The sequence below is a fragment of the Astyanax mexicanus genome, chromosome 10 (assembly GCF_023375975.1).
Source record: "Astyanax mexicanus isolate ESR-SI-001 chromosome 10, AstMex3_surface, whole genome shotgun sequence".
NCBI classification, from domain to species: domain Eukaryota; kingdom Metazoa; phylum Chordata; class Actinopteri; order Characiformes; family Acestrorhamphidae; genus Astyanax; species Astyanax mexicanus.
The window spans coordinates 17,643,862-17,668,668 of record NC_064417.1 but is presented as its reverse complement, the minus strand read 5'-3'; the positions used below and the strand labels follow the sequence as shown (position 1 = coordinate 17,668,668).

Below are 24,807 nucleotides of genomic sequence, written 5' to 3'. Positions count from 1 at the left end.
GATGAGATGTCTGTCCAGCCCAGCTGTGAAAAAGTCAGGCTGCAGGCTGGGTTTCTGATTCAGGTTCAGCATATGCCTCTATAAGACTCTGCTCTGGATTGGGTAAAATGGAAATCTTCTTCTTTAGGACACCCTTCACTTGCTCATACTTGTTTGGGTCTTTCTATTCAGATATAATATGTAGTGCACTTCCACAATATATCCGCATTCTGCATTCTTATCATTTCACATAGTCATAAACAGAACTGCAGAATGAAAAGAAAAATCCCAGAAATAGAAGATTTTATTAAAGGTATTACAGAAAAACAAATCTCATACTTCTAATGCAGCAGGTCTGAAAATAATCTGCAATCAAACAAAAAAAGTTTGACGATCCATTTAATGCTGAAGCAGACCTGTTTTTTTATCTTTTACAAAAGACAAACATCTGAAACATGCATGTACTGTAAATTGTTTGTTGTAAAAGCTTTAGATCCACAACAGTTGTATTCAGATTATATTATATTGTATAATTAGTTCACTTCTACAATAATGGAACAAAAATGTACAATTTTGATATTAACAATTTATACATTGTTTTAAAAATAATTAATTTTTGATATGTAAGCTGCAGTCTTAGTCCTCATATGTCATTCTAAACTTTCTAAACAACTAAAGTTGTTTTATCTTGATGAAAATGCAAAGGTTCCTGGGAGTTCCTGGGCATTTGATCTGATCAAACTAAAATTGTCCTGTACTTAGATAGTGAGAAATGCAGTGAAAAGGTTCATATATTTAAAACATTGTGTGCTTTTAGTCCGGTTAGTTTTAGTTTACACTGTAGTTTAGTGAGCAGACTGAAGTGTGAGCTGTCTCTCCCTGTATTTGGCACTGATTAGTCTAACATTAGAATGTTGTAAGTTCGCCGATTTGCCTTTCTAGGTTCTGTACTAACCCTCAGATGACCCTCAGATTCCTTTTATTTATGTTAATAAATAAGGTTTAATCTACAGTTACAATAGATACAGGAATCACAAGTGTAAGAAAAGTACTTTCACACTGCACTGGTTTCTCACTGCTTCTGGTTCCAAACGTCTAGACCAAACAAATTATTCAGCTATTAATAAGCAATTACTAAGCTTGCAGCTGGCAAATAGCATGTTATTTTATATGTTGGCTCCAGAGCTGGTGTTTACAGCCTCCATATCAGTAATATAAGTACTAATACCACACTGTAAACGTATTCTGCTTCAAGTGGAGGTCCTGTATTAAAGATGTTTAGTAAAGTTATGTACTCAATGAAGAGAAATATTCATATTCTTACCACAAATAAAGAATAAATAATAAACATTATATACAACACTTTCCCTTTCATTTAAGAGTGTGTTAATATTACAATATTACAAAACAGCAAAACATATGTGGTGCTGAATGGGGAAAAATAATGCAAGGAAACTAAAAAATATGAATTTACTGCAAAAAGCTTGAAAACTCGTGTGTATATATTTTTATTATATCAAAACTAATTAAAATATGCTTGTCTGAGCAAATTTTAGATATTGTCTGTACTAACTGCATATTTAACTGTATATATAAACTGCATATTTAATTAAATTAATAATAAGAGCATAATTAGGCTATGTTGAATTTACTGCAGCGCAGTGTGAGAACTTTCATGCTCTGAATTTTTAATTTGTGTTTAATTCTTTTGTCTAATCCAGTGATGAGCTGTACTGTACCTAAATGAGGTTTTTGGGAGTTCAAGTGATAGAAACATGGGGGTGTCCAAACTTTTTAATCATAAGAAAATGACATTTTTATTATTACAATTCACATATGAGTTTCAGTTTTAGGTTGAGTTAAATGACCTTAATCTCAGTATTTTTTGAATGAAGGTTAAGAACATTAATATTTGCTCATGTTGTGTATAGAGCTCTCATTTTTACAGCACTCAGTAAGTGTTATGAGGTGCTTGGCTATAGAAGTGAGGGTCTGCTGTGTGGCTGCAGGGCTAATAGCAGGGCTGAAAGACCCCCCTCTGGCTCAGAGACACACTCGCTGTGCCCGCCTCGCTCTGACTGGGCTCTCTGAAGGGCACAGGCTCAGCTGGGCCTCACGCCACCCATGGCTACAGATGTCAATCAAATGCCTGAACTTTCACTTTGCTTCCTACTGCAGTGCTGCAGGCTTAACAGCAAGATAGACACACTAAACTCCAGCGCATGCAAAAACCATGTCCGGTACACACACAGACACACACACACACACACACACACACACACACACCACCACAAGAGTCTGGTACACAAAGTACTCTGCATTTTCGTTTGTTGACATACATAGGGAACTGGTCACACACCACACAGGAACTTATGTAAAATGAGCCACTAGTTCAGTATCATTTTCATATTCTTGCACGCATTAACACACTTTTTAGGAGACACATTTGCATGTTGCTTATCAGTTAATCAGTTCTCTGAGGTTGGAACGGTAGTCTTAAACTGTAGTCCAGCTTGTTTGTGTATGAAATGCTTTCATTTTAGAAAGGGTTACGTAGTGAATGAATACACTGCTCTAGTTTCAGCTCAGATCATCATGTGAACCAACAAAAAGAACCCTCTTATCTTTTTTTATTTTGGGGGTCTTGCTAGGACATCCTGACTTGTAAATGGTTTTTCTAATTTATAGATATTTTTTAAAACCCAAGTTCATCTACAACCTTCTATCTGAAGGCTTTAGAGAACAAATGTATTAAATGAAATTAAATAATAATTGATCAAAATAAATTAAACTAATAAAAAAATATTAAATATATTAAAACATGCCCATTACCACTTAGGATGTGTCTTGCCTAGGATGAGAGATTTTGTAGGCTTCAGATACTCATTGGTAAAATCACTAAAGTGCCTAATCAGTAGGGCTTATAAACACCCTTAAAACTACTACTGTATTTTACAGCGCACTGTATTATAAGGCATACCATCAATGAGGGTCTGTTTTTATACATAAGGCACACCGGATTGTAAGGCACACTTTAAGTAGCAATAGTAAAGAACAAGGGTGTTGCTGTTGATCTACACAGATTTCTCTCCTGAAAACTGTTAATTGGGTGAGTTAAAGCACTTCCATTTATTTACAGTAAGCTGAAAGTTCCAATATTTTCTGTATATGCTCGATTAGCATTAGCCGCTAACTGAATGCTAATGCTGATTAGTGCTGAAAAAAACGTAACTAAAACTCCTGTATAACGCCACACGTCAGTAGAGTGGCTTTACTGCTCCTTACAACCTGACTGGTAAAATTGATACATCAGGTGCACTGGATTATAAGGCGCACTGTCCATTTTTTTTGGTTATTTAATTTTAAATGCTCGACACTGGTGATTTTTAACACGTTGCTCTTTTAGCTTCAGTGGCTGCACTCTGAGTTGAGTTTTTTTATGCCATAAGTTTACGATGCATTTAAACCAGCAATGATTAAAACATTTAAAGCATTAACAATTACTGTGTCCTTAATGATATCCCTGACATCTTGCAAATTAAGCTCTTAAAAGCTCTCAAGCTCTTAAACCATTTGCTTATTTCCATGCAGATGTCATGTATTTGGACCTCTCCAGTATGCAGTCAGTGGGCTTCAGACCAGACAATTTCTTACAATGTTCCTCTGGCTTATGCTGCGGTTGCACAATGTTCTCTGGCTGTGTCTCAGAAACAGCTGCACCCAGAGACAGAGAGAGATAGAGAGAGAGAGACAGTTAAAAACCAAACAGAAGTGGCTGTAGGAGGCAGAGGAAGAGAGGTAGGGTGGAGAATGGAAACCCCAGTGCTTACTGTAGCTCACAATAAGTGGAAGAGATGTAGAGAAAAAAGAGGAACAGAAGGCTACAGAGAATTCAGAAACAAAGACAAATTGAAGAGAGAAATGATATATACAGTACAGGACAAAAGTTTGGACACGCCTTCTCTTTTTTAATGCGTTTTCTTTATTTTCATGACTGTTTACTGTTGTAGATTCTCACTGAAGGCATCAAAACTATGAATGAACACATGTGGAGTTATGTACTTAACAAAAAAGTAAAAAATAAAAAAGAAAATTATATTCTAGTTTCTTCAAAATAGCCCCCCTTTGCTCTGATTACTGCTTTGCACACTCTTGGCATTCTCTCAATGAGCTTCAGGAGGTGGTCACCTGTAATGGTTTTCCAACAATCTTGAAGGAGTTCCCAGAGGTGTTTAGCACTTGTTGACCTTGTTGGTCATAGTTTTGATGCCTTCAGTGAGAATCTGCAATGTAAATAGTCATGAAAATAAAGAAAACACATTGAATAAGAAGGTGTGTCCAAACTTTTGGCCTGTACTGTAGGTAAACGAAACACATCAACAGTGTAAACTCATCAGGGAACTGAAAGGACACTGTAAAATTGATGGAAACTTTAAAAAAAAAACAGAGAAACTTGTATACACAAAAATTATATTGTTTTCCAAATTTATGGTGGAAATAATACATACAAAAAGCAGCAAATAAATCCAAAATAATTAATAATAACCTGGTAAAAGTTTTTTTTCGGTTTTGGACAAACTAACTCAAATACTTACCATAGTGTAATAACCTGTGTTTGAATATTGAAATACATAAAATGTAATATAATTGGGAGTGGTTATATAAAAGGACACCATGTTAAATTGTGACTCCCTTTTCAGATGCCCGACACATTACTATACAACAGTTCTGAAAAGTTTTTTTTTTATAGATATTTTAAATAGCCTATTTTAATATTAATAAATCATATCTTCAGCTCTGCTGCATGGGTGAGTAATTATATTAGATCTTAAGAACAGTCCAGAACACTACAGTGTAAACATTTAACCTGCTGTGTTCTCTTTTCAAAGAACAGTGTTAAATATAGCCAGGGCTGTTACTTCATATTGCATCTCCCCCTGTGTGTGTGTGTCTGTGTTTGTGTGTTTAAACTGTGCTTAGCAGATGTGTGCTATGTGCTTGTTCTACCTCGTGCACATGCTGTCTTGTTTCTTGATCTCTTACCCGCAATTCTGCTTGTAAAAGTGTAAGGGAAGCGGATATGGTTTCATCTGGCATGAAGAGCACACAGGATGAGGGATTGTTCAAACACAGCTGAATGAGGTGTCGGTTGGCTGTATTATATCTCAGGCTGATAACGGATGGCCTGAGTCACAGTGGGTTGTTGACCCTGATGTTAATCATTGGCTGGAAGATCAGCAGGTTGAGCATTAAACCAACATTTGCCTTTTGTTTACAACAGCAGTGAGGTTCACACATTCGTTGTAGTTTGACCTGTACATCACATGCTTTTATTCATTGAATGGATTTTCATTGACAAGTTCCATTGTGTTTTTAAAGTGTTAGCATTCATTGTTGTCACTCTCTTTTCTTACTATTTTAAAACCTTGGCTTGCAAAATGATTTATGCCCCTTGAAATGTTCACATTTTGTCACCTTACAACCACAAACTTAAATGCATTTTACTGAGATTTTAAGTGACAAACACAAAGTATTTCATAAGTGTGAAGTAGAACGAAAATGATACGGGTTTTTCAACATTTTTATCAAATAAAAGTCTGAAAAGTGTGCAGTATTTAGCCCCCTTTACTCTTGAAGGTGTGGTTATCTCCAATCACACCCTTCACTCTAAAACCCCCAAATAAAATCCAGTGCAATCAACTGCCTTCAGAAGTCACTTAATTAGTTATTAGAGTCCAGATGTGTGTAATTTAGTCTCAGTATTAATACACCTGTTCCTCAAAGGCCTCAGTGGTTGGTTAGAGAACACTAGTGAACAAACAGCATCAAGAAGACCAATGAACACATCAGACAGATCAGAGATAAATTTGTGAAATAGTTTAAAGCAGGGTTAGGCTATAAAAACATATCCCAAGCTTTGAACATCCCAAGGAGCACTGTACAAATCATCATTCAAAAATGGAAAAATTATTCTACAAGTTTTCTACAAACTTAACAAGGGCCTTTAACCCAAACTGACAGATCAAGCAAGGAGAGCACTGGTCAAGCCAAGAAGGCCATGGTCACTCTGGAGGAGCTGAGAGATCTACAACTCAGGTGGGAGACTTTGTATACAGGACAACTATCAAAAATCATGTGCTCCGCAAATAGTGCCTTTTTGGAAAGGAAGAAATCCATTGTTAAAAGAAACATATGTATTGCTGTTTTGCAGCAAACATGTGGAAGAAGATGCTGTGGACAGATGAGACCATTGTTGAATTTTATGGCCTAAAAAAGGGGGAGTAACACTGCTCATCACCCTGAACACACCATCCTCACTGTGAAACATGGTGGTGGCAGCATCATGCTGTAGAGATGCTTTTCTTCAGCAGGGACAGGGAAGCTGTTCAGAGTTGATGGAAAGATGGATGGAGCTAAATACGGGACGTATCCTGGAAGAAAACCTGTTAGAGGCCACAAACGACTTGAGACTGGGAAGTAGATTCACCTTCCTGCAAGAAAATTACCCTAAACATACAGTCAGAGCTACAGTGAAATGGTTTAGATCAAAGAATATTCCTGTGTTAGAATAGCCCAGTCTTAAATCACATTGAGCTTCTGTGGCAAGACGTGAAAACTGCTGTTCACAGACGCTCTCCATCCAACTTGGCTGAGCTTGAACTGTTTTATAAAGAAGAATGGGGCAAAAATCTCAGTCTCTAGATGTGCCAAGCTGGTAGAGACAAACCACAAAGCAAAGTTGTAATAGCAGCGAATGGTGGCTCAACTAAGTGAATACTTTTGCACGTCACACTTTTCAGATGTTTAGTTAATAAAAATTAGGAAAAACATTCATAATTTTCGTTTCCATTTCACACTTATACAGTACTTGCAGTAAAAAATCAGGCAGATTAGGTGTTTATAAAAACTGTCCCCAAGCCCGTCCGGGGCTACTCCATCCCAAAACAAAAACAGGCTGCCACAGCCGGTAAGCGCCCTGTATCGCTATGGGTAACATTTAAATTTTAAATTGCTAAACCAAAGATAAATACCTGCACATGGTATGACATTGGACACAGAAGATACATCTATGTAAGTGCTGTTTATCTGTATAATATACTGAACAGACAGTGAGAGACTTTGTGTAAAGAATGATGTGGATACAATTTTATTTATTTTATTTAGTTAAGAGATCTGAGTAAAGGTTTGAGTGAGCTTCCTTTAGAGAAATGTGTAAAATACTGCTCAGCTGCAGCCAAAGATACAAGCTAGTGATCACAGGTAGTGACTGATAAATTCATGGGAGCTTATAACAAAGAACTATCAAACAGCAAATCACTCCATTGTTCTTACATTAGCAGAAACAATTCAAATGTTTATAGGTTTATAACTTTACTACAAAGAATTGTCGGGAGAGAGCTGCGAGTGTTGTGTGTGTTTTGGCTAAATGCTGTTGCTATAGTAAGAAGAATGTGAAGGATATGTGGGGAGAGTGATTAAACCATTTCAGTGTACTTTGTATTGATGGCTAAAAATAGAAGATGAATCTGAAGGGTTGCGTTATACCAGTTTCTTTATTACTCAGAATTCTGCTTTATTGTTTGTGTATTATTAGGTATTATGATTTCCTTTCCCACTTTGTATTTCTGTCCTTCTTACATTTTAATCTTCCTTTTTTCTCAGTGTGCAGGTTTTAATAAACTTTTGTAAATTTGCAACCAGTTTAATAATGATAAACCTGTTCACATTCAGGTGTAAAATCCCCTGTAGCCCATGATCTGTTCAGACCTAAAGCAGGGGTATGTTGTGTTTTTGGTGTTTAAATTAATTCTTCACAAATCTCACATTTATTATTAACACCTTGACCCGTCCGGCCGCTCTGTCCCTTCCTGACATACACTCAGTCCAGCTCTCAGCCGAGCAGAAGACAGTAATGATCAATTACTACCCACATCCAGAACTGTAACATCAGTTTTTCGAGGACAGGTGGATTTAATTTCCTGCCCTGCGTCCGCTGCTTAATGCCACTGTAATGGCTTCCTGCTCAGAAGCAGCGCACGGAGCACTAATTTGTACCTGCCAGGAAAGGTGGCCAAGTCAGCTTACCTGGGCCAGACATTACATCCTCTTCTAAAACACAGTAAAATGTATATCTATATGCGAACTACTGCTGCGTATTTATACAATTATCACTCATGCCATTTGTCCAGAAAAGGACCACATAAGAGATCCCCCTTTGTTCAGCACATAATAACACAGATTAGTAGATTAGTAGGCTCTGGGGTTTGTTAACAGATAGATGGTGCTGTGCTGGTTAGATAAGTAGGTTCTGGGGTTTGATAACAGATGGATGGCACTGTGCTGGTTAGATTAGTAGATTTGGGGGTTTGATAACAGATGGATGGTGCTGTGCTGGTTAGATTAGTAGGTTGTGGGGTTTGATAACAGATGGATGGTGCTGTGCTGGTTAGATTAGTAGGTTCTGGGGTTTGATAACAGACAGATGGCACTGTGCTGGTTAGATTAGTAGATTTGGGGGTTTGATAACAGTTGGATGGCACTGTGCTGTTATATTAGTAGGTTCTGGGATTTGATAACAGATGGATGGCACTGTGCTGGTTAGATTAGTAGGTTCTGGGGTTTGATAACAGATGGATGGTGCTGTGCTGGTTAGATTAGTAGGTTCTGGGGTTTGTTAACAGATAGATGGCGCTGTGCTGGTTAGATAAGTAGGTTCTGGGGTTTGATAACAGATGGATGGTGCTGTGCTGGTTAGATTAGTAGGTTCTGGGGTTTGATAACAGATGGATGGCGCTGTGCTGGTTAGATTAGTGGGTTCTGTGGTTTGATAACAGATGGATGGCGCTGTGCTGGTTAGATTAGTAGGTTCTGGGGTTTGATAACAGATGGATGGCGCTGTGCTGGTTAGATTAGTAGGTTGTGGGGTTTGATAACAGATGGATTGCACTGTGCTGGTTAGATTAGTAGGTTGTGGGGTTTGATAACAGATGGATGGCGCTGTGCTGGTTAGATTAGTAGGTTGTGGGGTTTGATAACAGATGGATGGTGCTGTGCTGGTTAGATTAGTAGGTTCTGGGGTTTGTTAACAGATAGATGGCGCTGTGCTGGTTAGATAAGTAGGTTCTGGGGTTTGATAACAGATGGATGGTGCTGTGCTGGTTAGATTAGTAGGTTCTGGGGTTTGATAACAGATGGATGGCGCTGTGCTGGTTAGATTAGTAGGTTCTGGGGTTTGATAACAGATGGATGGTGCTGTGCTGGTTAGATTAGTAGGTTCTGGGGTTTGATAACAGACAGATGGCACTGTGCTGGTTAGATTAGTAGATTTGGGGGTTTGATAACAGTTGGATGGCACTGTGCTGTTATATTAGTAGGTTCTGGGATTTGATAACAGATGGATGGCACTGTCCTGGTTAGATTAGTAGGTTCTGGGGTTTGATAACAGATGGATGGTGCTGTGCTGGTTAGATTAGTAGGTTCTGGGGTTTGTTAACAGATAGATGGCGCTGTGCTGGTTAGATAAGTAGGTTCTGGGGTTTGATAACAGATGGATGGTGCTGTGCTGGTTAGATTAGTAGGTTCTGGGGTTTGATAACAGATGGATGGCGCTGTGCTGGTTAGATTAGTGGGTTCTGTGGTTTGATAACAGATGGATGGCGCTGTGCTGGTTAGATTAGTAGGTTCTGGGGTTTGATAACAGATGGATGGCGCTGTGCTGGTTAGATTAGTAGGTTGTGGGGTTTGATAACAGATGGATTGCACTGTGCTGGTTAGATTAGTAGGTTGTGGGGTTTGATAACAGATGGATGGCGCTGTGCTGGTTAGATTAGTAGGTTGTGGGGTTTGATAACAGATGGATGGTGCTGTGCTGGTTAGATTAGTAGGTTCTGGGGTTTGTTAACAGATAGATGGCGCTGTGCTGGTTAGATAAGTAGGTTCTGGGGTTTGATAACAGATGGATGGTGCTGTGCTGGTTAGATTAGTAGGTTCTGGGGTTTGATAACAGATGGATGGCGCTGTGCTGGTTAGATTAGTAGGTTCTGGGGTTTGATAACAGATGGATGGTGCTGTGCTGGTTAGATTAGTAGGTTCTGGGGTTTGTTAACAGATAGATGGCGCTGTGCTGGTTAGATAAGTAGGTTCTGGGGTTTGATAACAGATGGATGGTGCTGTGCTGGTTAGATTAGTAGGTTCTGGGGTTTGATAACAGATGGATGGCGCTGTGCTGGTTAGATTAGTGGGTTCTGTGGTTTGATAACAGATGGATGGTGCTGTGCTGGTTAGATTAGTGGGTTCTGTGGTTTGATAACAGATGGATGGTGCTGTGCTGGTTAGATTAGTAGGTTCTGGGGTTTGATAATAGATGGATGGCGCTGTGCTGGATAGATTAGTAGGTTCTGGGGTTTGATAACAGATGGATGGCGCTGTGCTGGTTAGATTAGTAGGTTCTGGGGTTTGATAATAGATGGATGGCACTGTGCTGGTTAGATTAGTGGGTTCTGTGGTTTGATAACAGATGGATGGCGCTGTGCTGGTTAGATTAGTAGGTTTTGGGGTTTGATAATAGATGGATGGCACTATGATGGTTAGATTAGTAGTTTGTGGGGTTTGATAACAGATGGATGGCGCTGTGCTGGTTAGATTAGTAGGTTGTGGGGTTTGATAACAGATGGATGGTGCTGTGCTGGTTAGATTAGTAGGTTGTGGGGTTTGATAACAGATGGATGGTGCTGTGCTGGTTAGATTAGTAGGCTCTGGGGTTTGATAACAGATAGATGGCGCTGTGCTGATTAGATTAGTAGGTTCTGTATGTATATGAGGATTATGGCTATAGTTTACTCCCATCCTTAGTTATTGACCTCAACACCAGGATGTATTCAGTTATTTATGTGAGACCACCGGCCAAATTGATAGCACACTAGAGCCCTCGATAATTGTAAATTATCCAGTGTAAAAAAAATTTAAATTGGTATAGAATCTATAAATTTTAAGGTTTTTTTTTGTGGTTGTCTTGTCTTGTGGTTCTTGTAGTTTTCTTGTTTAGTGTAGGCTTTGGTTTTAGGTGTGCTTTTTTTATGTAATTCATCAACAATTGATTTAGGTTTTGCTGGGTTTGTTCTCAGGAGATATTGCCAGTGGTGAGCCCTGTGTGTTGTTCCTTGTTCTCTGTTTCTGCGAGGCTGTTTCTCTTCTCCTGCTTATCCTTACCTTTTTTCATCAATGGTGTGTGTCAGATGCTCTGTATATCTGTCTGAAATGCTAGCCGCAACAATGTCCTGTGTCTTGATTGTGCAAAATAAAAAAACATTTATCTCCATGTTTTTCTCAATGACTCATTTTCACTGGTGCCTTTTAGTGGCTAAGTTTCCTTTGGAAACTAGCCAGAGATGCACAGATACCGGTAGCATGGCCGGTTGGTTTAACCCTGCCTGCCTTCTGGAGAAATGGGCTGGCAGCACAGTACATGAACAACAACAGCGGCTTCACCAGCAGACACAACAAGTGTTTCATGTGGGAGTGTGGCGCGCTTCTGTTGTCTCTCTCGCAAGGTTATTTAATGCTGTATTTTCACATCACGACTTAGTGGAGCGCTGTGAGTCATAGACTCTTAAGAGAAAATTACTGGAAAGATTTATGCGCAGTTCAACATTGCAGCACTGCAAATAGAACATGGACTTGCTGGATTTCACTTCTATAATGTGTGATGTGTTAAAGGCTTTATTTGAACAATATAGAACAACTGACCCACTGTATAGGGAGCAGTAACACTGCAGCTTGGAAAGGAGCTCATTAGAGTTGCTTTGTTTGGGTGTAGAAAGGAGTTGTTTTTTTTGTAACTGAGATCACAAGCAGGCTGAACAGCTTTCAGCATGTTTGTGAGCAAGTGTGCGTGTGTGTGCGTGTGTGTGCGTGTGTGTGCGTGTGTGTGCGTGTGTGTGTGTGTGTGTGTGCGCGTGTGCGTGTGTGCTCGTTCTCAGCTGATGACTCATAAGCTCAGCGAGATCTCAGTGACAGACTGTGCTTCAGCCGGGAATTGGGTCAGAATGCAGCTTTGCCTCCTTCCAGCCTGTTTTCGTTTTCGTGGAGGAATCCCCTCGTTCCCCCCAGCTGGGCATTCAGAGTTAATCTGCAGGCTAATATTGACCATTATCTGCTCTTTTCTGCATTTCCTTTCTTGCACATATCAGTTGTTTCCTGCCTGTTCGGTCACTGGTGTCTCCTGAGTAAGCAGATTGCTTGCCTTGCAGGCTGGTTTGAATAAGACGGTCGTATCCTGTGGCCTCTTCTTTCTTTCCAATAGGTGCAGGAAACTGATAATATCGCACAGCTGGACACACACTGACCATGCTTAGAGGGAGACAGAGAAGTAAAGCTGCAAATGTCCATTGCTCTCCTGTTTTATTGATGTACCTGCATGATTACCAACCTGCTCAAGATGCACACTCTAATCCCAATTCAAATATGATGTAACCTGTTAGTCATAAAGCAGGTTATCAAATGGTGCCGTTTTTTTATGACATCTGTGGAAGCTGAAATGTCTGTGCCCTGGAGACTGAAGTGTGTGGGCGAGTGAATAGTGTTGAGGGAGACGGATAGATGAGGTGGAAAAAGGAATTGCGTGAGGGAGAGCTAGAGGGTGGAAGGTGGTTGGACGGAGAGATGTGTTTTTCCCTGCTGTTGTAATTCAGGGTCCAAATGGAAATTCTATTTTCTGTTTTGTAAACCTTGATTTTGATGAATGAAGAAAAGTTGTCTGTGGCTGTGGGCCTTAACTGACCTGTCCTCCTGTCCTGTTGTCCTGTGAAGCTGCAGACAGCTGTGGCTCATGTCCCCTGACAGGAAGTGACCCACATTTAAAGTGACAAGCGTTGGTTTCACATTTCCGCTGTGCTAGCCAGTGTCACTGGCCATCTCTGCTCCCTTGGCTGTGGAAATGCAGCTCACTGGGATATCTGTGAAGTCACTGAGGGTACTGTAGCATGATAGTACTTAGGAATGTTACCAGTACCACCAAGTCTGTCACTGTCAATCAATTTTGCAATCAAGTAATCTACGATTTAAGGAGTTTTAAAACATTTCATTTAAAAGTTTCATTTCAAAGTCTTTTATTGGGAAAATGAAATACAGAAAAGAGAAAGAGAACAGATTGAATGCATTGTACCTTTTAAAATCAATGTATTTAAATTTGCTTTGTTCTAGTTCAAACAGTCCAGATTGAAACACTCAATGTTTGTTGGCAGGACTAGAATATTTTGGTTGAATTGGGTTATTTGAACATGCATTGAAAAGTAAAATTCAACTACTACCTTTTATATATATCAACATAGTTGTATATAATGGTTCATATACTGTAGAGTTAACTGAGCTCTTCTTAAATTGATGTTGTTGTAATTACGCAAAATAAAAATCAGTCAGTGCAAATTCTATTTGTTTGTCAGATTTAATCAAATTATAATGCACCAAATAGTGCATTGTAGATTCTGTCAAAAAGGACAAGAGCACTTTTGTTGTTTAGCCTTGAAAAGTGAAATAACTGAATATACTGAACAATGAGTAATAAACTTTACTTTAGCTACTTTAATCCACATTTCTGTCTGATCTCCTCTCTTTCTCTTTCACTTGAATTCTTCGTTTTAAATTAAAAACTGTCTGTTTTTTTCTATTTCCATTTTATGACTTTTTATTTTTTTTTTTAATCAGGCCACCACTGCAGAAACAGTCCATTGCGCTTTGTATGTGTTTTTTATTAACTATTTTAAATACTAAGTTTTTTTTAACTAATTAAAACAAACTGCTTTCAGTCAAATGTTTGTTTTTGTTCGGTTTTAAAAATCGTCTTTTTTTCATGTAACCCAACTCCTGTCTTAATAGATACAATAAGATTAAGATTCTGACTGGTGTTACATTTACAGTTTGCACAGTATGGTTTTAAGACATCATCTTGATGAATTTAGAGTAGAAGAAGGATGCACTGTTTAGATCTTCAAAGCAAGTGGAACCAGATGCTTCAGCTGCACCTTACATCCTGACTCGATATGATCCATTGTGAATAGTACAGGAAGTAGAAGCTATGTGCACACCAATATGAAACCTAATCAGAGCGGATCCAGAGAGGAGCTTTAACTCCATTAGCCTCCCTTTAGCAGGTACTCTACACAGCGGAAGTTGGACTTTGATGTGCCCCGAGACTGATAAAGAGACGGAGCAAGCGAGCGGAAGGAGACTGAAGTGAACTTGGTGGCCGGGAGGGAGGCGGGGTTGGGGGGGCGTGTCAAAACTAATAGCTCATTTGATTTCAATAAAGATTTCCTTGTGCTGGGAGTGCTCACTTTAATGCCATTACATGGCATCCTGTGACAAGGAAATGTTCTCGACTCCATCACAAGACAGCCAGCACTGCACTCCTAATAGCTTAATGTGTCTGAGTCAGTGCAGTAGAAGGTTTGGTCCAGGGTTACCCATGTGGTGTTAAATGACAGTGATGAGGACACTACATTGATTTAAGCCTATTAAATACAGATGTAAAGAAGCTTGTCAAAAACCTCCTTTAAACTTTTTTCAGCGGAATAAAGTTGCCAAAAGCAGTTCTCTGCTTAAATATAAAGTTCTCTGAAGCTTGCTCTATTATTGAGGTTTGTGTATTTGTCTTTTTTTTTTACTACTGTATCTGTATACCATACATTATCTTATACCAATAATAATAACATAAATAATAATGAAAACTATAAACTAGAACTGATGGCAAAGTGAATACTGATTCAGTGTAATCCCACAGCTATTACAGAGCCGAAGCTGTTTTGGACTTCCGAGACGGTGTGTAAGAATAGTCAGCGGAAGTGAAGTGAACCCCTAAACTTCTCTTAACGTCAAACTCGAGCCCGAGCTCAAACTGCCCGCTCCCTGCGGTCGAGAAATGATATAACCCCACATACCCCCCACCCCCCCACCCCCCTACTTGTAGGCGGTCCTGAGCCAAAAGTGGACGAGGCCAGGAATACTCTTTCATCTGGTTGACGTCTCTATAATCAGCTCGTATTTTTGAGGCTTTTCTTTGACTTGCTACTGCAGACAAGGGAGGCTGAGAAACAGTTTCTTATTCAGCATACATATACAACTCAGAGAGACCTGTAGTATTATACCAAGAACAAAAAAAAGGATTTTGGGGGAATGAGACCTTTAAATAAGTAAATGACTGTGTAATATTCTGGTCTTGTTTGTTTGGTTTAGTTCTTATCTACCTTAAAGACTTTTAGGATGTGTGAAAATTTGTAAAGTTTTAGGACAAAATTTACAAGCTTTTAGGCACTATTGTATCCTGATAATGTACACAAATAAATTAATGTAAGACATTATTTTGAGTGAAAGGATACTTTTCTGTTTTCTGTTTGAACCAAGTTAAACCTTTTAAAAGACTTTTTTTTTTTTTTTTACTTTTTTTTTGACTGCTTAGTGCTAATATCTGCTAGCTGATATTTGTTAGGAGCAAGCTAGCATAGGAGATATTTTCCTCTTTATACAGCAGATGTCTTGATTTCAGACCTGTGGAGCACTAAAATGACCATTTTAATCAAATAAAACACAATAAATATTTGGCTTTTAGATCAAAGGTCTGTACCAGTGTTCTTAAGATTATGGAAAGTTTTTGCCAAAAAAATTCAGCTTCAATTCAACTGCAATTCAAACATTTTGACCAGTGACATATCCAACCTGTGTTACTGCTGTAAACAACGACCTGAGCCTGAGGTTTCAAATCTGTGTGTTAAATCCATCAGATTTAGGAAATAATATCAAGAGGATATTGTGGAGAGGAGGCACGTGATTAAGCTGTTGTTTTTTAATGGGGCTAGTAGCAGAGAGAACATGATTTCCACAATCTGTCTGATTTCTCCTGCTATTAGAAATTAACATTAACATTTTGTTTCTGGGGTGCAACTGAGTTATATGTAAAAAACTTGTCAGGATTGTCTGTGGGGATGAAGTAGCTCATAAATATTCCCTGTTAGGCCAGTGCAGACCAAGTACCTGTTTAGCAGCCAGCAAGCTTGTTGACATAAATTATAGCTTGGCCGGCATAATAGCCAAGGGTCTCGCCTCAATGCTGAATGATTATTTTCAAGCTGTAATGACCCACCTGTGCCCACTTCAGTCCCATTGAGCAGACTGCCAGGTCACACCATTGTTTGACTATATATGGTGCGCTGCACTCATTCACACCACCATATTTGAACGTTCATGCAGTTAATTCACAGTCTGTGGAAGCTGATGGCAGAATGCGTAGGTCTTCATTATTATATAACTGTACTCCAATCCAGTGGTCCTAAAATTGCATGAATGATTAAACACAGTTTTGATGGTGGAGAAGTTTTATTTGAGATAGATTAAAGTAGGCAGTGATCTAGAGTCTTAATGCTTTCCTTGATCAATGACTCAAGAAGTTTCTTTAACATTTTGTAACATCTGGGCTATTTTTATAGATTTTAAAAGATTTCTCTGATGTATGGGAGATATCTGACCCCATTAACTGACTACTTTGTTAAACTCGCTGCCAGGCGGTTTGAGCTTGTCATCGATAAGTCATCCATGTATCCAGCTAATCGCATTACTTACTAAAGCAGGTAAGCTTGGCACTGAATGTGCTCAGGGCTGGTTTTCATGGCAGTGATTCATGTCTGTTCAGCCCCAGACAGAAGACCACTCTGATTGGTCATTTGATTGGCAGTCAGGCAAGCCCCATTATCTTCGCCCCTTTCCGCCCAATTGCACTTCGGCTTCCTGTGCTGATGGAGGGGGGGAGGAAGAAAGAGCAGAAAAAAAATAAATAAATAACTGAAGAAGCAGCTAGGTCTGGAGTGCAAGGAGCATACAAACGACATGAACAGATGTTTCCCAGATGTGGTTGGTGGGTGCAGAAGGGACCCACAAACAGGCTGTACTACACACTGACTGCATTGTTCACCTCCCCCCCTTCGCCCCTCTTCCCCTCCCAGGCCACGCTGCTGTCTTTCAGGCTTGGCCTTTGAAGTTTGGACGCGGCACAGGAAGCAAGGGGCCGCAATTGATTTTCTTCCTGCATTAGGACAGGAATGTGTGCACCCCTCTTCGTTCAGAGTCCTCCCTGCTCTGGTGATGTGCCGAGCCTTAGTGCGGGTTGACCCCGGGAGTCTCTTGTGCTCTGATACAGTAGCCCCAGTCTCCTAGAGTCTTCAGGGTTTGGCAAGGCTGTACTAAATAGCAGATATTTGGATGTTAAAGAAGAACTCCAGTGTGAAATGGGCTTTGGGTGTATTAAAACATGATAAAAAAATACTTACCTTTGTTAAGTAGCCCACCTCTGTTCTCCCGCAGCTTTCTGAGATCCAGTATTTTGGCCAAACATGCTTTAGAATCAGTGAGAGGGGGCATGTATTGCGCCTGCAGATAAATCGCTTTTTACACCCTTATCCAGGCTCAAAGTAGCTCCACACTTTGTTGGTAGAATCCGTTGAGCTCTGACATTTTAAACAAGCCATTTAGAACTTTAAAACTGAACAAGAAGTTTATTAAAAGCCACTTTTTACATCCCACAGCATAGGTACATCTCCAGGTGCCGCCATCTTAAACTTAAGTCACAATAAGTCAACCATCCAGCAGAACAAAAGGTAGGATAGTTGAGCAGATTGCAAAAATAATTCCTTGAAAATGCATGAATTCCAGCAGTCACCCATTCAACTGATGACTTCAACAGTATGTTGACATGGTGGTCTCCAGTTTTAGTAGGGATAGGTAGAATGGCAGAAACATGATATAGCACCACTTGAAACAAGTTCACGATACACAATGCGTATGTTCTGTTTTTAACGGTTTAATATACTGCTGTAAAACAATTGTCTCAATAAAAATATTTTTGTGGATACAACCAATTTGAATTTAAGATGAAGACAAGTAGAACTAGCCAACTCGTCAGGACGAATCAAAACTGGCAGGGCACTCTTTTGAAAATGAGTGTGTCTGTAAACCCCAGCAAGTAACCTGTGTGGATCTTTTAGGCTATAATAAGAAAATGACCACCATCTTGAAAGCTGCCATATTTCATTTCTAAAAAAAAAAAAAATGCTGTTCTGACCGTCTGTATTGAATTGTCACATTATTATGTATGACATTGCTCATCCCTGATGTCCACTTTTTTAATAAGGTGTTAAACTCCAGGACCTGAAAATTTCGATTTAAAATTTTTAGGGTGCTTCAGTTAATTATATAGATTCCAAGGTTGGTGAACAATTAACACCAGTCAACACTCCAGCACAATCATTCAATTTATTACAACTCATGTCGATCCCCTGTATTCCTGCTATAGTCCCTTGAGCAGATGATGAACAGTTGAATACGTGTTTTGTTTTGTATTGAAAATATCATGTCTCTTTGTCTTCCCCCCTTTTTGCTGTTATTTAGGGTGTAACTCTGCGTGGGGTCACAGGCTTTAGAGATCGACCAAGCACTGGTATTGCCTCAGCCTCCTCCTGTACTTACAGACAAGAGGAGGAGCGAGAGGAAGATGAAGAGAAAGAAAGGCTAGGACATGGGGTTATGGACCTGTTGGATGAGCACTGTGGACTTCCACCAGCATTTAGAAGCACTCTGGAGCACATTGTCCAGCAGCTGGATATTCTGACCCAGGTGACTCAGTTCTAGCTTTTTTTCAGTGCTCTTAATTATTCTGTTTTGTTTTTAAAAAAAAGTGCATATTTGGATGTTCAGTTCACTTGAATTTACTACCATTGATACACATTTACACACCTTTGATACACAATGCCCCAAGAACTTGAACAAGGAGTTAATGGTAAAATTAATGCTTTTCTGGTGTCTCAGACTGTAGCTGTTCTCGAAGAGCGCCTCACCCTGACAGAAGACAAGCTGAAGGAGTGTCTGGACAACCAGGCTCTTATTCTTCAGCAGGCACTGCAGACAGACGAGCCAAGTGAGCAGAGGGGCGCTGAGGGACCGGCTGTGTGAGAGACTGAGACCGACCCACTTCAGCCACCGTGGTGGTCCCCACTTCAGGGATCACTGACTCTGGCTTGAAGTAGAGTGCAGACACAGCAATCATTTATCATTTCTCCCTCCTACGTATAATTCCTTCTCTCCACCTGGCTTCCTTCATTACAGAAAAGACACTGGACATGGCAGAAAGTAAAATAAAATCTAGAATGCATTGAAACAAAAGGGAAGTGGTAAGTGGGGGGGAAGCAGGGTGGAGGTTTGAGGGATTGTGCAGAAGTCAGTTCCAGAAATTCATTAAGTCTCTGCAGAGGAGACAGCTGCAGCTAGCAAAACATCCCAGTCTTGTTTTGACAGCACTGAGGGGTGGCATTCTTCCGGACAGCCGTTCTGAAGACTGATCAGGAGAGAGTGAGCAACACTCACTGCTAAGACAATCTCTCTCTATCTCGATTCCTTACTTTCTTTTTTACTCCTTAATCTCCCCAATATATGTTCTCACAGATCTTTACATTAGTAAAACATTCTACAAAAGAATTACACAATTTGCAAGCATCTCTGTGTGTGTGTATAAAGTGTCTGTCCTCAGAGATACTCTTGGCCTTGTTTGTGTTTGCTCTCCCCTGCAGCCGCGTGGCTTTCCTCTGGGTGGAGGTCAGGCGGAAGTGGTGGAGTCGAGACACAAAGGGTCCAGCGTCTCATGTTTGCTTTGGGTACCACATCCTTCCTCATGCTGGCGCTTTGCTCCTTCCGCACTCGTACTTTCACGCAGAAATGTTACGACACTGGCCTGAGAACAAAAACAAAACATTCAGTTCTCTTTAAAAAAAGAAAAGAACATCTGCAAGTGGCAATCACGAGTTATTTTACAAGAGCTCTGCAAAAAAAGGCTTGTGCTACTTGCTGTTGATTTATTTCCATTAATCTTGCTGAGAAAACATGCTATGTCAGACAGCAGCAAAGATATCTAAATAGATAAACAAGTAGCATGCATTGACTTTATCATGAGATCTGCAATACTAAAGATGAAAAACTTTGGGGATTGTATTTGCTCTGATGGATTGAATGGAATAAATCAGTGGTTTCTAGCCCTACTCATTTTTTATCTCTGATCTGCCCTGCACATTTTAGTGTTTCCCCTACTGCAAAAACACCTAGTCCATCAAAACAATTCATTTACAAGCCCATTCAGAGCTGAAATTAGAGTAAAATACCAATACATTCGTTGGCTGAAAGATATTTTGGGACCAAGGTTGTAAACCTCTGATCTAAAGAAACCCATTGTTGGGAATATGAATTGGAATGCGCTTCTTAGATTACAGTCTCCCAACACTGGTCCTAGAGGTGTCTTTACCTTACACAACACACTTAATTGATCCAGCTAAATAATAAAGTAATCAGTTAATTAACAAGCCTCTCCTGATTTGGAGTGGATGTTTTGGAACAGGAGAACACCACGTTACACCAGAGCTGGGAACATTTGCTTTAGAGTACTATAAAAACTGTTATAAACATTTATCTACATCCACTGTTAGAAAGGTAAACAAAAGTTTTTGTGTAGCATATTGTGCTTGTAAAAAAAATACTTTCCCTCCATTTTTTTTTTTACTCTCTTATACAAAAACAGAAGGTGAATGTGCATCTCAGAACTGTTCAGATGAGCTTGTTTGACTTCATCTGATGAAAGAGCTTCTTCTCAGGCATTACAGCAAACCTTCAACATGTGTGTTTTTCTAATTACCCCCCTGCCCCCCATCCAGACCCACAAATGCTTCCTCACACAAAACACACACACACACACCCACACACAGAGCAGGTGTGCCCCATGACCTTTTCTAATGGCATAGCCATTTCTTCCAGAACCAGGCACTTCTAAGCAGCAGCTACAGGTTCACAAGCCTGTGGTAAACGATGAGCACAAAAAACAGGTGTGTGTGTGTCTGTGGGTGTGTGTGCATGTGTCTGTGTGTCTGTCTGTATGTGTCTGTGTGCATGTGTGTGTGTATGTGTTTGTATGTCTGTGTGTTTGTATGTCTGTGTGCATGTCTGTGTCTGTGTGTGTATCTGTGTTTGTATGTCTGTATGTGTCTATGTGTGTGTCTGTGTTTATGTCTGTGTGCATGTGGGTGTATCTGTGTTTGTATGTCTGTGTGCGTATGTGTGTTTGTGTGCGTATCTGTGTTTGTATCTGTTTGTATGTATGTGTCTGTTTGTGTGTATATAGTGTATGTTTGTAGGTCTGTATGTGTCTGTGTGTGTCTGTGTGCATGTGTGTGTGTGCTTCCGTGTGTGTGTGTGTGTGTGTGTGTGTGTGTGTGTGTGTGTGTGTGTGTGTTAAAAACCCACACATCAATAAGCTGAGGAAATTCCCTTTAACCCCCCCAGCCCTGGGGAAAGAACAGATAAACATTAGGTGTGTGTGTGTGTGCGCGTGCGTGCTGTAGGGACACCTGCATCCAGCTTTTGCATCCAGGTGTTTCTCGTTTTCAGTAAAGAAAGTATGTGGAAAGATTTTTGCAGTAAACAAAAATAGAAAAGAGTCTGATGGTTTTGTCTCCACCTGAACGCTGCAGGTTTGGGGTTTGAGCTCAAGCACTGGCAAAGTGGAACTGACTATATTGGGGTATGAAACAGATCTCATGTAATGGTTCAAAAGAATGAACTTACTATCTATAGTGCCTGAAAAGTGCATTCATGATTCACAAAGATGATTCACCAGCTTTCACTAGGGCCTTTTGCCAATGGGTGAGGTTAATATACATTTTAGAAACGTGATTATACTGAGTACTGACATGAAGGGGTGCTCTACATTTTTGTCAACCAAAATTATTTGGACAAGAATGGCAAAAAACAATAAATTAAATAATGATAAATTGTTCAATTATGATGAAATATTTTTGTTACACTTTCTATTAAGGTCTATTAATGAACAATGACATATTGCATTAGGGTTTTTTTAAGGAGTGGCGACAGCACCCCATATGGACTGTGTGTTATTAAGTAGCAGGTGGAGTGCATAATTTTATTATGATAATTGTGGGAAAAAGAAAAGTTTTGGGCAGAAATCACTCAGTAATTAGCTGTGTTTCAGATAAGTTATCACCAGAGTTTCCATATTTAAATGACTGTCCTGTGACGTGGTTTTATAGACTTGTCACCTTTTTTCATGTTGAACATATGTCTTGGCTAACTACATTTGATTTAAAATTGCATTGGATACATTTGGAAGCTCTATTCCGTTTAATTTGTTTAATTTGGCTGATTGTTTTCCAGTGAGGTGCCAAAATCTAAAAAATCTTTATATGCTGACAAATAACTTTTTGTTACCTGAAACTGATTCCTGATTTGCAGGTCATTAGAAGGTGTTAATGGTTCAAATTGTCTTTAATGTCTTCAATCTCAGCACCCATCTAATGACGAATTTCAGCCCTCTTATCTTCAGCTCTGTTTTCTAAGTCTGGCTGCTTTTGAAGTTGAACGCTTGCACGACCCTTAGCAAATCCTTTGACCCATGTGTTGTGGGGTTTCCTTTGATTGTATAAGGCTAAGAACCTGTTTTGCTTCCTGAAATGAGAGACGTCTGGCTCAGGAGGCATTTGGGTACGATAACATGGTAGTTGCACTTAACATTTCAGTTCAACCATGAAAATAAACAATACTGTAGAAATTCTGTACCTGAACGGACGTCTGCGTTGAAGACTTTCACACAACAGCCTGCTTTCTGAAGTCTGTTTTGTACTCTCCCCATGATGTTCCAGCGAGGGTGTTAATTAGGCTGGGAGCATCGTTTGCAAGTGTGAACTGTTGGTGTTGTTCTGAGCAGTTAAATTGCTTGCCATAGTTAATAAATAATCTCAGTTTTAAGTACATGTACATATCACATGAATCACAGGAATGTACAATATACTGTATGTAAAAAAACAGAGGGTTTTGAATTACCTGCTTGTGCCCTTTCTTATAAATCGCCTTGTTTTTATACAGTCTCATGACTTTCTGTTTTTGGTTGATATCTTCCCTCGTTTCCATTCCGCTGAAAAGAGGAAGTGTGAGGACAAGGTTCTTCCGGTAATACGGAACTCCCTGCCTCTCCTGTGTGGGATCAGATGTTGGCGGGAAAGAGGGGCAGTTAGGGGTCACTGCCAGACCCCAGCGTCCTTCCTGTTCACCCACAAGCTTTTGGAGAAACCTGACCATGTTCGTTTTTAAAGTAAGATTCTCTCAGCCGAAACCTTGTGGATGATATGTGCTCTTAAAAAACAAAGGAGCTAAAAAAGAAGACTTGCAACTGAACTGAGGAAATGTGATGAATGAATATTTTTACAGTTCAAAGAACCTCAACATACTGTAGTAAGACTCTGTACTAATTACAGTTTATTTATTTGTTATCATTTATTAGGACTTTTTTAGGAATTATTTTGGTATTTTGTGTTTATCATCACAAATCTGCACCTTTACAAATCAGGGCTAAATATGACTGTTCTTACTTGATACAGACTGTTTAAAACCTGTTTACCTGTAGCCACCATTTCCAAGCAGAAATTATATTTTGACACTAAAAATGAGGTAAAACAAGGTAATTAAAAGGGCATAAGGGAAATGTGGTCCAACACATGCATTTTGCGCAAGGCCTTTTTTGTTTGTAAAATAGCTTTTATTACTTGTTAGCTTTTATTACAGTTTTTATTACAGTTGTGTCCTGCTGTATAGCCTCACTGTGGAAGACCTTGTGTTTAAATATGGAAGGTTATTTTTTAAGGAAAGATTGCAGCTGTATTGATTGGGCTTCCATCTGGGTTGTGGGTGGCAGTACTCTCTGGCACACTGTTCCCTGCCTCCCTCTGAAAAAAAAAAATAGGTCATGCTGGTGACATAATGTACATCAAACTCAATCCCCCCGTTTCTGTACTGCGGAATTGCGATAGTAACTGATCCCACAATTGATGGTTATTGTAACATTTAGGTCTTCAAGAACTGCTTGTGGCCGTTATCTGAGACAATTTGGTGAAAATCGAGAATTGCTCTGCATAATTTATTTGAATGCTTAAATATACTTTGCATTGCTAAGAAAAATTTAAAATAGAAAAAATATTTTTCATAATTGTTTGACATTTAGACTGGTTTTAAAAGAATTTAATTTCCTGTATTATATTAGCCAAATGTGTGCCATTACAAACATTAAATGAAGGGCCAAAATGTTGTGAATCCCTACTTACATATTCAGCAAAATTAAGTAGAAAGTTTGTTCCTCTTTGCTGACAAAATAGCATTTACTCTTTAGTCAAGACTTTCCATCAGCTGTAGGAACTTTGCTGTGAGGATTTGATTGAATTGAGCTTGGAGGCCGTATGTGTCCATGTCACTCTAATCAGCTTTTCTGCAGTGAATGCGATGTGGCTGGGTGTGTGTGGAGTGTATCAAGTGTGACCGTGTCACTGGCGGCTCTCCCGGTTCCCTGTCCATGTGCCTTCCTTGTCAGGTGCCTTGGCCCCATTTTCATCATCTCCAGTCTAATGGTTTTTGCTTAAGCCAGACCTTGGGCCTCTTCCCACGGGCTCCCGAGTGGCGGTGGGTCCTGACTGCAGCAGGTGGACGAGCTCAGGTAATCCCTGTCCTCTCGGCCCGGCTTAACAGGCCTCCTGCCACGCTGCATGATGAGCCCTCTGAATGAGATGATTCATCCTGGAGGCTGCGGAGCAGAGCGCTGCCCTGACTCAAACCTTCTTCAGCTCTGATTGGATTGGGCGGCTGAAGGAAGGAATTAGCCTGCTGTTGAGTTAGGAAGGTCACAGACTTGTTTCTTGGCTGTTTGGACCACATCTCACTTTCTAGCACTTTTCAGCTCTCACTATTCTC

At 39.8% G+C, this 24,807-nt stretch overlaps 1 protein-coding gene across 2 annotated transcripts in view; it reads left to right on the top strand.

The window, feature by feature from the left end:
• The window catches only part of poc1b (POC1 centriolar protein B), a 57,424-nt gene extending 37,933 nt beyond the window's left edge, over positions 1-19,491 (top strand). For both annotated transcript variants that reach the window (XM_007234184.4, XM_007234185.4), the window contains exons 11-12: positions 18,409-18,633; positions 18,826-19,491. In XM_007234184.4, the coding sequence (XP_007234246.3) occupies positions 18,409-18,633; positions 18,826-18,969 (369 nt within the window). In that variant the 3' untranslated portion in view covers positions 18,970-19,491. The remainder of the gene's footprint in view (positions 1-18,408; positions 18,634-18,825) is intronic.
• Positions 19,492-24,807: the final 5,316 nt, after the last annotated feature.